The 12,729-nt window shown below is 31.6% G+C and overlaps 1 protein-coding gene across 3 annotated transcripts in view; it reads right to left on the bottom strand.

Annotated features, from left to right (window-relative positions):
• Csn1s1 (casein alpha s1) overlaps window positions 1-10,997 on the bottom strand; it is a 16,371-nt gene extending 5,374 nt beyond the window's left edge. For 2 of the 3 annotated variants that reach the window (NM_007784.3, NM_001286016.1), the window contains exons 1-27: window positions 10,949-10,997; window positions 9,908-9,970; window positions 8,879-8,911; window positions 8,172-8,198; window positions 7,653-7,691; window positions 6,287-6,310; window positions 6,164-6,202; window positions 5,657-5,680; window positions 4,995-5,018; window positions 3,924-3,953; window positions 3,118-3,150; window positions 2,964-3,008; window positions 2,151-2,192; window positions 1,705-1,722; window positions 1,577-1,594; window positions 1,461-1,478; window positions 1,333-1,350; window positions 1,208-1,225; window positions 1,074-1,091; window positions 951-968; window positions 825-842; window positions 701-718; window positions 584-601; window positions 449-466; window positions 320-337; window positions 195-212; window positions 68-85 (exon numbers count right to left, since the gene is read on the bottom strand). In NM_007784.3, coding sequence (NP_031810.1) covers window positions 68-85; window positions 195-212; window positions 320-337; window positions 449-466; window positions 584-601; window positions 701-718; window positions 825-842; window positions 951-968; window positions 1,074-1,091; window positions 1,208-1,225; window positions 1,333-1,350; window positions 1,461-1,478; window positions 1,577-1,594; window positions 1,705-1,722; window positions 2,151-2,192; window positions 2,964-3,008; window positions 3,118-3,150; window positions 3,924-3,953; window positions 4,995-5,018; window positions 5,657-5,680; window positions 6,164-6,202; window positions 6,287-6,310; window positions 7,653-7,691; window positions 8,172-8,198; window positions 8,879-8,911; window positions 9,908-9,958 — 663 coding nt within the window. In that variant the 5' untranslated portion in view covers window positions 9,959-9,970; window positions 10,949-10,997. The remainder of the gene's footprint in view (window positions 1-67; window positions 86-194; window positions 213-319; window positions 338-448; window positions 467-583; window positions 602-700; window positions 719-824; window positions 843-950; window positions 969-1,073; window positions 1,092-1,207; window positions 1,226-1,332; window positions 1,351-1,460; window positions 1,479-1,576; window positions 1,595-1,704; window positions 1,723-2,150; window positions 2,193-2,963; window positions 3,009-3,117; window positions 3,151-3,923; window positions 3,954-4,994; window positions 5,019-5,656; window positions 5,681-6,163; window positions 6,203-6,286; window positions 6,311-7,652; window positions 7,692-8,171; window positions 8,199-8,878; window positions 8,912-9,907; window positions 9,971-10,948) is intronic. The other variant, NM_001286015.1, reaches the window with a different exon arrangement.
• Window positions 10,998-12,729: the final 1,732 nt, after the last annotated feature.

The raw sequence follows: 12,729 nt of genomic DNA, 5'->3' as shown, positions 1-12,729 counted from the left end.
TATCTCATTATCACATAAAACATAATGGAAATATTAAAATAATTTACACTTAGTAACAAAATCTTACCTGTGCCAGGGAAGCTTGCTAAAGAAGAAAATAAGAATTCTTTAGTATATTGATTGTCATAGAATATGCATTGGCATAATAGGTGAGAAATATTAAAATAGGTTTAGTAAAAAGAAAAAAAACTTACCTGTGCCAGGAAAGCTTGCTAAAGAAGAAAAATAAAACTTCTTTAGTATATTTATTGACATAGAGTATGTATTGGCATAGTGTTTGAGAAATGTTTAAAAAGTTTGGTAAAAAATAAAATTTTACCTGTACCAGGGAAGATTGCTAAAGAAAAAACATAAGCATTCTTTAGTATATTGATTGGCATAGACTCTCTACTAGCATAGCATTTGAGAGAAATTAAAATAATTTAGATTTAATCAAAAAGAGTCTTACCTGTGCTGGGGAAACTTGCTATAAAAGAAAAATAAGCTGCCTTTAGTACTTCAGTATATTGACTGGCATGAATTTGCATTGGTATCATATTTGAGATAAATTAAAATAATTTAGATTTAGTTAAAAATATCTTACCAGTGCCAGGGAAGGTTGCTAAAAAAGAAAAAATAAGTCTCCTTTTAGTATATTGATTGACATAGACTATGTATTTGAGATAAATTAAAATAATTTTGATCTAGTAAAATATTTTACCTGGGCCAGGAGAAGTTGCTAAGGAAGAAAAATAAGTGTCTTTTAGTATATTGAAAAAGAATTTGTATGGGCATAATTTTGCTAAATATTAAAGTAATTTATATTTAGTAAAAAAAAAATTTACCTGTAGCAGGGAAGCTTGCTAAGGAAGAAAAAATTCCTCCTTTTAGCATATTGATTGACATATAATTTGTAATGGCATAATATTTTATGAATATTAAAATAATTTAGATTTAGAAAAAAATCTTACCTGAGCCATGGAAGGTTGCTAAGGAAGAAAAAAAATCCTCCTCTTAGCATATTGATTGGCATATGATTTGTATTGTATATATTATAAATATTAAAATAATGTAGATTTAGTAAAAATTCTCACCTGAAACAGGGAAGCTTGCTAAGGAAGAAAAAAAATCCACCATTTAGCATACATATTGATTGACATGAAATTTGTATTGGCATAATATTTTATAAATATTAAAGTAATTTAGATTTAGTAAAAAAAAAACTCACCTGAAGCAGGGAAGGTTGCTAAGGAAGAAAAAAAATCCTCCTCTTAGCATATTGATTGGCATATGATTTGTATTAGCATAATATTTTTAATATTAAAATAATATAGATTTAGTAAAAATTCTCACCTGAAACAGGGAAGCTTGCTAAGGAAGAAAAAAAATCCACCACTTAGCATATTGATTGACATATAATTTATATTGGCATAATATTTTATAAATATTAAAGTAATTTAGTTTTAGTAAGAAAAACTCACCTGTACCAGGGAAGGTTGCTAAGGAAGAAAAATAATCCTCCTCTTAGCATATTGATTGGCATATGATTTGTATTAGCATAATATTTTATAAATATAGATTTAGTAAAAATTCTCACCTGAAACAGGGAAGCTTGCTAAGGAAGAAAAAAAAATCCACCATTTAGCATATTGATTGACATATAATTTCTATTGGCATAACATTTGATAAACATTAAAATAATTTAGATTTAGTAAAAAATCTTACCTTAGCCAGGGAAGCTTTCTAAGGAAGAAAAATAAGTGTCTTTTTAGTATATAGAGTGAAATAGAATTTATAGTGGAATAATATTTAGCATAGACTTCATTAATGCAAATTCTTCCCTACTTTGCAATTAAGAATGTTTAAATTTATCTCAGCCTTGAAAAGCCCACATTCACTTTAGAATATATAATAATATTTCCAATATTCTCCGTTGTCCTTTAATACCATGCTTATATCAAAAAGTTAATAAACTTAAACTCTGCCTCAAAAATAGTAGAAAAGATAAATTCACATGTTAATATTCAGATCAATAATTGGCTAATTATTATTTATGTTCTAGCTAGAATAAATAGGCTACTTAGAAAAATAAAAAGTAGATGTGAATAAAACTCATTTATATTGTTTCTATAATAGAATATGAATTTGCATTATAATGGATGAAACATTACCTGGAGAAGTTGGTTGTACTTAAACTGTCTCTGAAGCTGTTCCTGTGTAAAATGAAAAAAAAAATTCAATTTCATGTACACAATTTAGTAGTTTTAGATAGTAAAAGTGTAATGTCTTTTTCTGGGACTAAGGGTAGCCAAATTATTAACTTTATATTAGAAACTTTTTTACACCAAATGAATCTATTTTTTTTAAATCATTAAAAAAAATTCCATAAAAGTTTGCTTTAATTCAAATCATAATGGAGATATCACTAAATGTGAATATTAGTCAGTTACATTTGCGATATTTCTCAGGTTGGATAACCAGAAAATGGAAAATGCTATTTGCTTTTCTTACTTTAAAAATTAGGTTATACAAAGAGTTTCAAGTTCTTCGTGAACCAAGTTAAAATGTTTCTAGTATTAATTAAAATTTAATTAGAGATGACCATGTGTTAATGTTCACACATTATCAGTAATTTAATATTTATTTCATCACAAGACATAGGTGAATACATCAGAGTAATTGAAAGCACAGCTTCAATTGGAGGTTGTTTGACAACTTAATATGCCATCATTTAGAAGGAGTGTCATTCAGATTCAAAAGTGATAAACCATGACAAATTAAATAAAATCTTTAGCTTAAAGGAAAGAGTCATAAACCTAGGGTAAATGTTGTTAGTTTATGTTTTAGAAATTAACAACTAGCTATTTAGATTTCAGGAGACTACATATTACAACTCAGGTGGATATCAAGGATATAGAATATCAGTATAATTTTCTTGCCCATTGCTTGACCTTTGGTTTCTGAGAGATTCATTGAAGTCTTACCAGGGTGCACTGGTTGAGCATGTCTTCATTTGCAATGTTTTTCTGCTAAAATAATAATAAAAAAAAGGCAGATATTTGAGGGTTGTAATTTTTTTTACTTAGTTAAATAGTAGTATATTGTTAACTTACATTAAATGTAGTAAATATATCTTACCTCAGTGATATTGGGAATAGCTTCCTCAGATTCCTAACAAATTGAGGAAAATAAAGATTTATCGTTATGTCATATGCTCATTTGAGGTGTTGTACTAACAAATCAAACACTGTATTACTGAATTTCTGCCCTAAACTGATCTTAAGACAGAAGCTCCTGGATAACACGATGAAGTTGCTGATTTGGGTTACACTTAATATTTTACTCCCTTCTTGGTTTTATTTTCCTTGGACATTACTCAGAATGTTGTGATAGGTGGAAATAACCACCTGTACAAAATTACCATAACTACCCCCTTTGTCCTACATTGTATTCCGATAGCTGTAAATTTCACTCATAAAATCAAAGCACTGATTTCAGCATCTTCTGTCTCTATTGTCTTTTTTCTAGGTTAGCAAGCGACAAAGAATGAATACTACTGATACTATCTCAGAGTCATGATAATCGAGATCCAAGTGACGTCTATACTCAACATAAGACATACACATCATTCACTTGGAAGTTATCGCTTAATAAGCTCAAATTCTACAAAAAAAATCTGAGAATGACAAAGAAGGAAACTAAATTTACAAATGAATAATCAAAAAGGAGGACACCACACATGGCCCAGAAATAATCCTTAAATTCATCTTTGACAAGTAGTGGCTTTCTCATTTTACTGGATGATTACATACTAAAACTAATATAATCGCATACACAGAGATTCTTAGGCATGGACATCTTATGTTGTAGTTACATATCGCACTACATATGTGCACCTACATCTTCCAGGTAACTGGATCTGGGAGTGAGAATGAAATGTTTACCTCACTTGATGAGCTGATTGAAGAGTCTTCCTGTGAAGAGGGAGAAAACGGTGTCATGGCCTCCTGAAAGTTTTAGAATTTGAAGACAATAATCTCATGGTGCAGAAAGGGTTATTTTAGTGTTGAAACAAGCTATACAAAAAGATACATGGTCACTGTATTTTCTTATCAGTTTTACTTGAAAAATTATGTGAGGGAAATTCTAATAACTCAGCAAGAAAGAAAGATCTAAACAGTCATTTTCATCTATTTAAACAAAGACAACGAATAGTATCACTATATAAATGCAGAATTAATGATTTTTTTGATAAAATAAAAATGAAAATAATAGTATCGAACAAGGCTATTTAAGACAGGGAGCGTCAGTGCTTATTCTCACATATTTTGGCCATACTTGATACAAATAAACAGAAAATATTATAATAGCAGTCTCATTTTGGGAATAAGATTTGAATAATGAGATTCAAATCATATATCCTTTGGCATGGTCACTCTTTCTTCTAACTCATGAGAATGTACACATATATAGTTTTATCTCCAATAATCCATTTCAAAGGATGGATTTTAATATTCCACTGATTGTTTGCTTCTGAGATAGTTGACTGTATACATAACAGGCTGATGGAGTTTCTTTCCATGTTTCAGAGTAGGCAGCAGAGGGCACTGAGCTGAGTTTGCTGTTATGTGGATCACTTCTGTCTCAGCGCTGTACTCAAGACTATAAAAGGGGGTTCTTGGTCTCAAATGTCAGCAAAGTGTTCTGCGGGCTCTGAATTTGAAGCACACTTTGCTTCTTAGTTTTCGTTTTAATAAATAAGCATATCTTTTTTTTTTGTTGTTTTATGAATACTATTTAAATGGCTTAAATTCTTCCAATTATAACCAGAACCCAATGTTTATTCTTTATTTATAAAATGGGATATACTTCTCTGAGAAGTTCAAGAAATAAAATACTTCTAAATTCATTTTCCTAGTGTGAACAGCTTATGGTACCTTGCTGAAAAAGCAGCATACTGTACTCAGTATGTGCAATAAATCTTGTTGTAGTTCCTTAAAATGAAAGAACCTCACCTGAGCACTTGCCATTGCTTGTTCCTAAGGAAAAGAAACAAGAAGAATTTTTGTTTTTTATGACAAATACTCACTCAAAACTAATTACTACCAATTCAAATAGATGCTATCAAAAACTGAAGACCCAGGACAGTGTCTCAGATTTGAGGGAAACAAACAAAATTTGCTAAGCTCAAGTCTTCACTTTCCTAATTTGCATTTTCAAGATTAATTCATGTCTTTCGAGTTCTTCTACATTGGGAGTGATTGTGACACATATTAATGTGAACAATGCAACCTTTTGTTTTCTTTTAACTTGACTTCTGGACATTGAGCAGAAACACTGTATAAAAGGCATATGACAGATAAAAATGCACTTGAGTAGAGTGTGGTTCAAGGATGCATAGATACTTAAGAAATGATTTTTTTTTCTACTTAATATCCTGTGCCCAGGTTTTAGCATTACAGTATTAGAAAGATGTCCTCCTCTCCAGAACTGAAGTTCCAAATAATAGGTTTGGCGTCTACTTAATTCTGGCAAACATGTATCAGTATTGTTTCTTTCTAGGTGTTAGAGATATTTAGAGGACTATCAGAATTATTCTCTCATTTGGATAAGGTAACTTTTTAAATGTGTTTTACCCCCATACTCAGAGAAGTGGTTTTAAAGCAAAGGGCTTTACCTCAGATGCTGCATCCATAGTTACCTGTAAGAAAAGTTTTCAATCATTAAATAGATTTAAGAAATTACACACCACTGAGCTTAATCGTTTTGAGAACTATAGGCTCTTTTAATACTGAAGTTTTATAAAAAGTAGTAAACAATCAAGTTCAAACGTTATGATCAGTGAAAGAATCGTGAAGTTTCATGATGGAAAATGTTCTTGGGCCATATATAATGCTTTTAATCACCCGTGCCAATGACTTCTTTCAGCCTTCATAGTACAGGAAAATTTTGGACTACACTGTTCAGTCACTGCGTGATATTTGTATCTTACTTCATCATAGTTTTTCACTTAAGTTCATAAAATCAGGAGGTCTCCAAGTTATCAGTAGGATCTATTAGTCATTTGAATGTGTGATTGACAGTTTTAATGAAAGAGTCAATGCCGTAGACAGTAGAAACAAAAACATTCTTATGCTATGTAAATGCATATTTTGTCACATTATTTTGTGGAAAACTTTAGTACCTTGATTTCATCGTTCTGTTCTGTCAGAAGTGCTCTCTGCTGAAAAAGCCAAGAGTAATGTGTATAACACAAATTTAAGCCACGGATTTTAGTAATAGTTTAAAATTTATAAATGATTCTTACTCTGTTCATGTTGTTGACGAATTCCTTATGGTTAGAAAAGAAAGAAAAACAGTATTAGCAGAAAGGACATAACTAATGAGAATCTGTAATCAAGTCGACAAGTCGACATCATCACTTTCCATTACAAATTTAAAAATAAATCTATTTTCAATTAATGCCCCAGTGTTTCTTGTCCTATCAACTCTAAACTTGTGTTTCTTTGCATGTGCTACAAGTAAATGAGCTCTTAAATATTTTCAAATGTGTTTCACTTGATTTTGTTGTCTTTGCCAGACATTTGTTTCATGATCAGTTGTGAGGTGTATTAGATTAAGACTTGAGTACCTATCTTAACTCTACATTCTATCCCATGGAATCATTCTGACCTGCCTTAAGTCTGCTACTTAGACTCATTTTGCCCGATCTGCTCAGCCTTAGACAGTCATGCTGGTGAGACTTTATGGGTGTAGCTTCTGAAAATAGAGGTATTAATGTGGACAGTGGAAAACCCAGCAGGTCTCAGCCACACACAAGGAACCACAGACGATTAATCAATGCTGAGAGGATGATAAATAGTCTTTCCCTGGGAAGAGTCCACCAATTGATTATCCAATACCAAATGATCAGCACTAAAAACATACATACAATATATATACATTGAGTACATTGCACTTAAGTACTTAGGAATACATGTTATGTATGTATTTATGCATATGTGTGTATGCTATGTATGTATGCATGTTTGTATGTATTATGTATGTATCAATTAATGAAGAAAGGAAGAAGAGCAGGGACAATTACTTGAGAGGATTTGAAAAGAGGAAACAGAAGAGTAAATGATATAATTACATTAAAATATCAAAAAATAAAGGAAATAATTAAATATACTTAAAATTAAATTAAATTAAAATTATGTTAAAATTCATTCGGACAAGCTTGAGTCAGCCATCAAGTCTTTGAAATAATGTTCTTCCATTAGAATTTGATACTCTTATATTCAACAAATAAGTAACATTTTAGAGAGCTGAAACATGTGTGAGACACTCATTCATGCTCCCAGAATACTATATATCTTGAACATGGAAACTTGAGCTTCTAAATAGGTCATGGAAAGAAAAGACAAGTATTTTTTTTTTGTCAGAAGCAATGTTTTAGGCATAAATTAAAATTAAAGTCTAATTTTTAATGAATGAAAGGGGTTATCAGTTCAAATAAAAATGGTGTTTACAAGTGAACTGTACTTTGTTTTATCCATTTATTGAGAACAAAGTATAGTGGCATATGCATGGAAATTGTATAATGAACCCTGCTACTTTGCATGTTAACCTGAGAGGAATGAGTTTTCCTCTAAGAGTGTGTCTGTGTGTTAAGATCTGGAAACACTTACCTGATTTAGGTTGAGATACTTTGGTTGTTTAAAAATTTCCTGTTGGAATTAAAATTTGAAGTATAAAATGATAAGCTGACCACTAAGTGTGCCCATGCATTAAAACGTATTATTCCGTTTGAAGGGTGAATTTGTAAACACACACAAAATTAATTTGTTCCCCACCAGAACCTAAGTACTTAATTTATTTGAGTAAATCAGTAGATTCTTAGGTAGGAGAAAAATCTATAATTTTAGTTTTACTATTACAAATTTTATTATTACTATTTAGTTTACTAAAATTATAAGGAAAAAATTTAAGTCAAAAATCTAAAAGAGGCACCTTAACTGGTTTCTAAAATGTCCAACAAAGACTTTGCATATTGATTGAATCAAAACAGAATTAAGAGGATAGTCCAGGCGTCTAAACACTTGTATACTTATAAAATCAGTTTGTATCATGCGACATCCAAGACAGCTAACTGAAGGATGGAGGTGATCAGAGGAGTGAGGATGTGACTCTCTGGAAAGGTTGCTTACCTCACTGCTGCTATGCTGTTGCTGAGTCTGCAAAGAATAGAGGATCACATGGCATTAGTCCATATACTGGAAAGAGTGGTGAATTAATGCCTGTCGTAGTGGCTATGGTAGAGATAATTAATTCATGATGCAGTATGTAAAATTAGAGCAAGTTAAGAGTCACAAACAGTAAATGGAAGAGAGTATATTGATATGTTAACACTCTGTTTTGCTAACTATATCTTGTGAATAAGTAGTTGAAATAGTTCTCTCTCTCTCTTTCTCTCTCTCTCTCTCTCTCTCTCTCTGTCTCAGGGTATGAGTGTGTGTGACCTCTGTGTGTGTGTGTGTGTGTTTGTGTGTGTGTGTGTGTGTAGATGGGCATATTCATGCCAAGATACATGTGTGGAGGGCAGGGGACAACTTTAAGGATTAAAGATTGGTGTTTCCCCTTCTAACTTGGGTTCTAGGGACAGGGGGCTAACTCAACAGTTGCATAGCATCCACATTTACCTGCCAAGCTATCTCCCTGTTCCCATGTGCTCTTTTACAAAATGTATGGTTGGAATAATTAATCTCACATGCATTAATATTTTCACTGAAATGATACCCCAGAAAAGGTGGGTTTATTCCACAGAGAAAGAAAGATGGACTTTGTCTCTTTTGTTATCAATTTTTTAAGCCCTATGTTTAGAGAAAGTTCTTGAAGGGCAGAGTATGGTACTTACTTGACTGCTAACTGCATTTCTACTATGAAGTCTCTGAAAAATAAGAGAGGAATTAAATAACCTAATATTAAACAGTCAAAATATCAATAATAACACACATACAAAACATTTAGCTGAAATTGCTATTTAAGAAAAATCTTTAACAATAATATTAAAATATGTCAGAAACTGTTGTTTTTGAGACTAACAAGAAACAATTATTTTATTGACTGATATGGAAGAAAAGTGGTTTATCTGTCTTTAAACTTTGGCAGAGAACTGAGAAAACCATGTATGATACCTAAAAGTAAAATGCTTCAATTTGTTTTAATCAGTTCCAAATGATAATTTCATTCTCTGGACAATTTATATTATATAAGAATTTAAAATTAGTTCTAAAATGTTATACTAATTAGGGGGCAAAAATGTGTATTATCCTAGCTGAATTTTTGTCATAACTGTATTTTATAATCAATTATATTACATAATTATTTAAATACACAATTGAAAGTAAAAAAAATAAGTTGAATTTAGTTAAATGATAACATCGACAGATACAAGATTTTTTCTTTGGCATGTGTGTTTTCTATTTTCTTGGGAAATCATTCTGATACAAGACACCTGAAATGAGAATTTGATTATGTAGAATAGTCTGGGATAGAAGGCTCTTTGTCATACTTGGTAACGAAATATCATAAGCCCCTGAAATACCTAGAAGGCCTCTTACTCTATGCTGTACTAGGGAAATGAGCCATGTTACCTCCTGTTATGCTATTTATAGCTGTGTAATATTTTATTTTTTATTTTTATTTGCGATTTTCATTGTGGTTTTACTTAATTTCTAATAGGACATATGACTTGGAGTTTTAGATTTGGACAGATTACATAATGTGATCAAAATATAAACTCATGATCGCTTTCTAATTCTGACTACAGTTGTTAATTAGAGATCATCAAATACTTAGGGTCTTTATGGTAGGAGTCTCGGGTGTAAATAGGAGGGAAATTGTTTCTAACAGGAGGGACGAACGTATTATTTGCTGTACTCACGGGCATAGCAAAAGCAGCAGCCACGAGGCAGGTGAGGATGAGGAGTTTCATGGTTGCCAAGATCTGTTTTGAGAAAGGAGAGAGAGAAAGTTAGAACTTGTCTTTATAACTTATCCTTGACCATTCAACAGAGGAGTAATAATGATGATATAAATAAATCAGCTTGTACATAATAGTTTTCAAAGCATAAGATGCTTAGTTATGCGCGCAAAATAAATATTTACCACTCTAGTCATCTTATTTTAATTTTAAATTTCACTTATTTACTCTTACCCCTAATCCTTTCTCTTGATCCTTTGTATTGCCATGGCAATGTGTGTATAGGTCAGAGAAGAACTTGTGAGGTCAGGATTTAAAGTCAGTTCTTTCCTCTACCATGTGAAGTCAGAGTATAAAATGCCAATGCCTGCATCTGTGGCAAGTGTCTATCTGTGTTGAGCCATCTTGCCTGTCCTTTCTTAGTTCTTACATCATTCAGAAATACTACCAACTCTCCATCATTTTTACTTACTGTTTAAAAATAATTTGATAATTAATATGTCATTTCTTACAAGATGGGGAAGAGAATCAGTCTTTAAAAACAATCGTAAAGAACACTTTTCTTTGAATTACCACATTTGCAAAGTGGGCAAAATGAAGAAATAAACCCAACAGAAATTTTCATGCATTTTTTAAACCTGAAATTATTTGAAAAAATATCTTCCATGGAAATCTATTTGAAACTTTCTATTTTTTGATTCGTTGTGAAAATTTTCTCAGCTAATTAACCTCAGCCAATTAATTTTACAAGTATCATTTTTAGTTTGCAATATTTAGTTACAAAAATTTTCAAAGGTAAATTGACTTATACAAAACGATAGTTATCTGTCAATCTCTGAGAAGATATCAAACTTTGAAAATGCAGTTTTAAGCTCTTAGCGTACTGGAACAAAGTATCAATATTTTATACACACATAGAAAACATTGCAAATACATTTTAGTTGAGAAGAAGAATTAAATTTATGGAATCATAGAATGTTTTTCTGTATATAGAAATAATACCTTGAACCCAAGAGTAGGGAGAGGGAATCTGGGAGATGATCAAGAAGATGGCTGAGGAGGTTGCTCCTTGACTATTTAAACTCACTGAGCATGAAATGCAAATTTTGTGGGTTTTGTTTCTGACAAAGGTTTTACATAAATTCTAAGAATTGTTACAAATAGGAAATTAATTTCTGCCCAATACCTCTCCTGGGAAATTCTGAGTAAAGTCTTTAACAAAGGAGTGATTCATGTAATTATGGCAAATTATAGAGGAAATACAAAATTCAAAACTATGAAGATTCACAGCTATTGTTAGAACATGTCTTTATGTTAAATGTACAGAACTCCATTATATCTTTTGAAAAAAAATCCATTTTACTACATGAAATCCTTGAGGAAAATAAGGCCCTACACATTTCAAACTTGAGAACATATCTGACCATTTAAAGAAAAAAATCTGTATCTTTTCTAAATGTCATTTGTCTTCAATGACTTTTTGGTAACTTAATTTATGGAGTAGTTTATATTATATGTACTTTAAATGTAAATTTGGTGGGGGGGGGGGAGAAAACATAACACTCCTGCAAATATTAGTGGCACTTTAGCTGTACTAGATTTTTTTGTTGTTGTTTTCTTTTAGCCATTTGTCCTTTCTTGGAAAATTTTAATTAAAGGACTAGAGAATTATAATTAAATTTTATTTCCATAAATCATACGTCTGATAGTCCATTTAAAAAATGAGCACGAGAGTAGGAGAGTTAAAGTCCTCTCTCTCTCTAAACTCAAATTCTACTCTTAGAATTACCTAGAACCACACAGTGTTGAAGTTTTATATGCTGAAGGAAATTTTCTTCACTTAGAGACTATTTAAAATTACTATTGTGATGGTCCCTCTGCTTTTTATTTTCAAAAATCATCTTAAATATTTTAAGTAAATTTAAAACAAAGATAATACTCATAGTCTATTTTTAAGTACATGACAGGGGCATTACTCCTAAATCAAAAGACATTCTAAGGTCTTCCTATCTGAGAATCAGATGAGAGTGTGGATTTGCTTATTATAGCTGTATTATTAAGACGACACCCTCCTCTAGCTTCCTCTTAGAGTTGATTCACATCAGTTCAGATCACTATGACTCCTCTCTACTCTGATTGATTCAGGGGCTTCAGGAATGCCATCACTGATGTTGTTCAGTGTTCCCCTTCAAGAGTGCCATCACAATGTTCTCCAATGCCCCACTTCAGGGTGGTCATCCCTACTGTTCTCCAATGTCTCCCTTCAGGAATGCCAAAACAATGTTTTCCAGTGTCCCCCTTTTCTCTTCCCAGATGTGCACCCGGAGCAGTTGATTTGTTATTCCTAACTCAGAATTTTATTATATGAAGTTCTTCTGGGTGTTCATTTGTTTCCTTATTATCTTACTCATAAATTTATCCATAGAGGTTATAAAAATAAGAAAAAGAATAAGGCACTGTTTTGGATTTTTTAAAAATCGAGTAAAATAACAACAACAAAATATTCTAGCCTCAAAGCAATTAAAAATGATTTTATTAAGTTGCCTAGTAATTTAGAAATTGGAAGTAAGACAGGGATTCTGAGTTTCAGTGATGGATGAGAACAGGGTAGGACATTCTAGAGAAGGTTCTTTAATGCAATCCATTTACAATGAGTCATGAAGCAAAGGGTAAAATCAGACCTTTAAGGTACTTACCTGACCCCTCAAGACAATCTGCTGCTTAGCAAGTTCGTTGTTTATTTTTTTAATCTCTTCCCATGAGAGTCTTTATGAACTCAAAAT

This window comes from Mus musculus, chromosome 5, assembly GCF_000001635.26.
Source record: "Mus musculus strain C57BL/6J chromosome 5, GRCm38.p6 C57BL/6J".
Classification (NCBI taxonomy): domain Eukaryota; kingdom Metazoa; phylum Chordata; class Mammalia; order Rodentia; family Muridae; genus Mus; species Mus musculus.
This window is presented reverse-complemented; position numbering and strand designations above follow the sequence as displayed.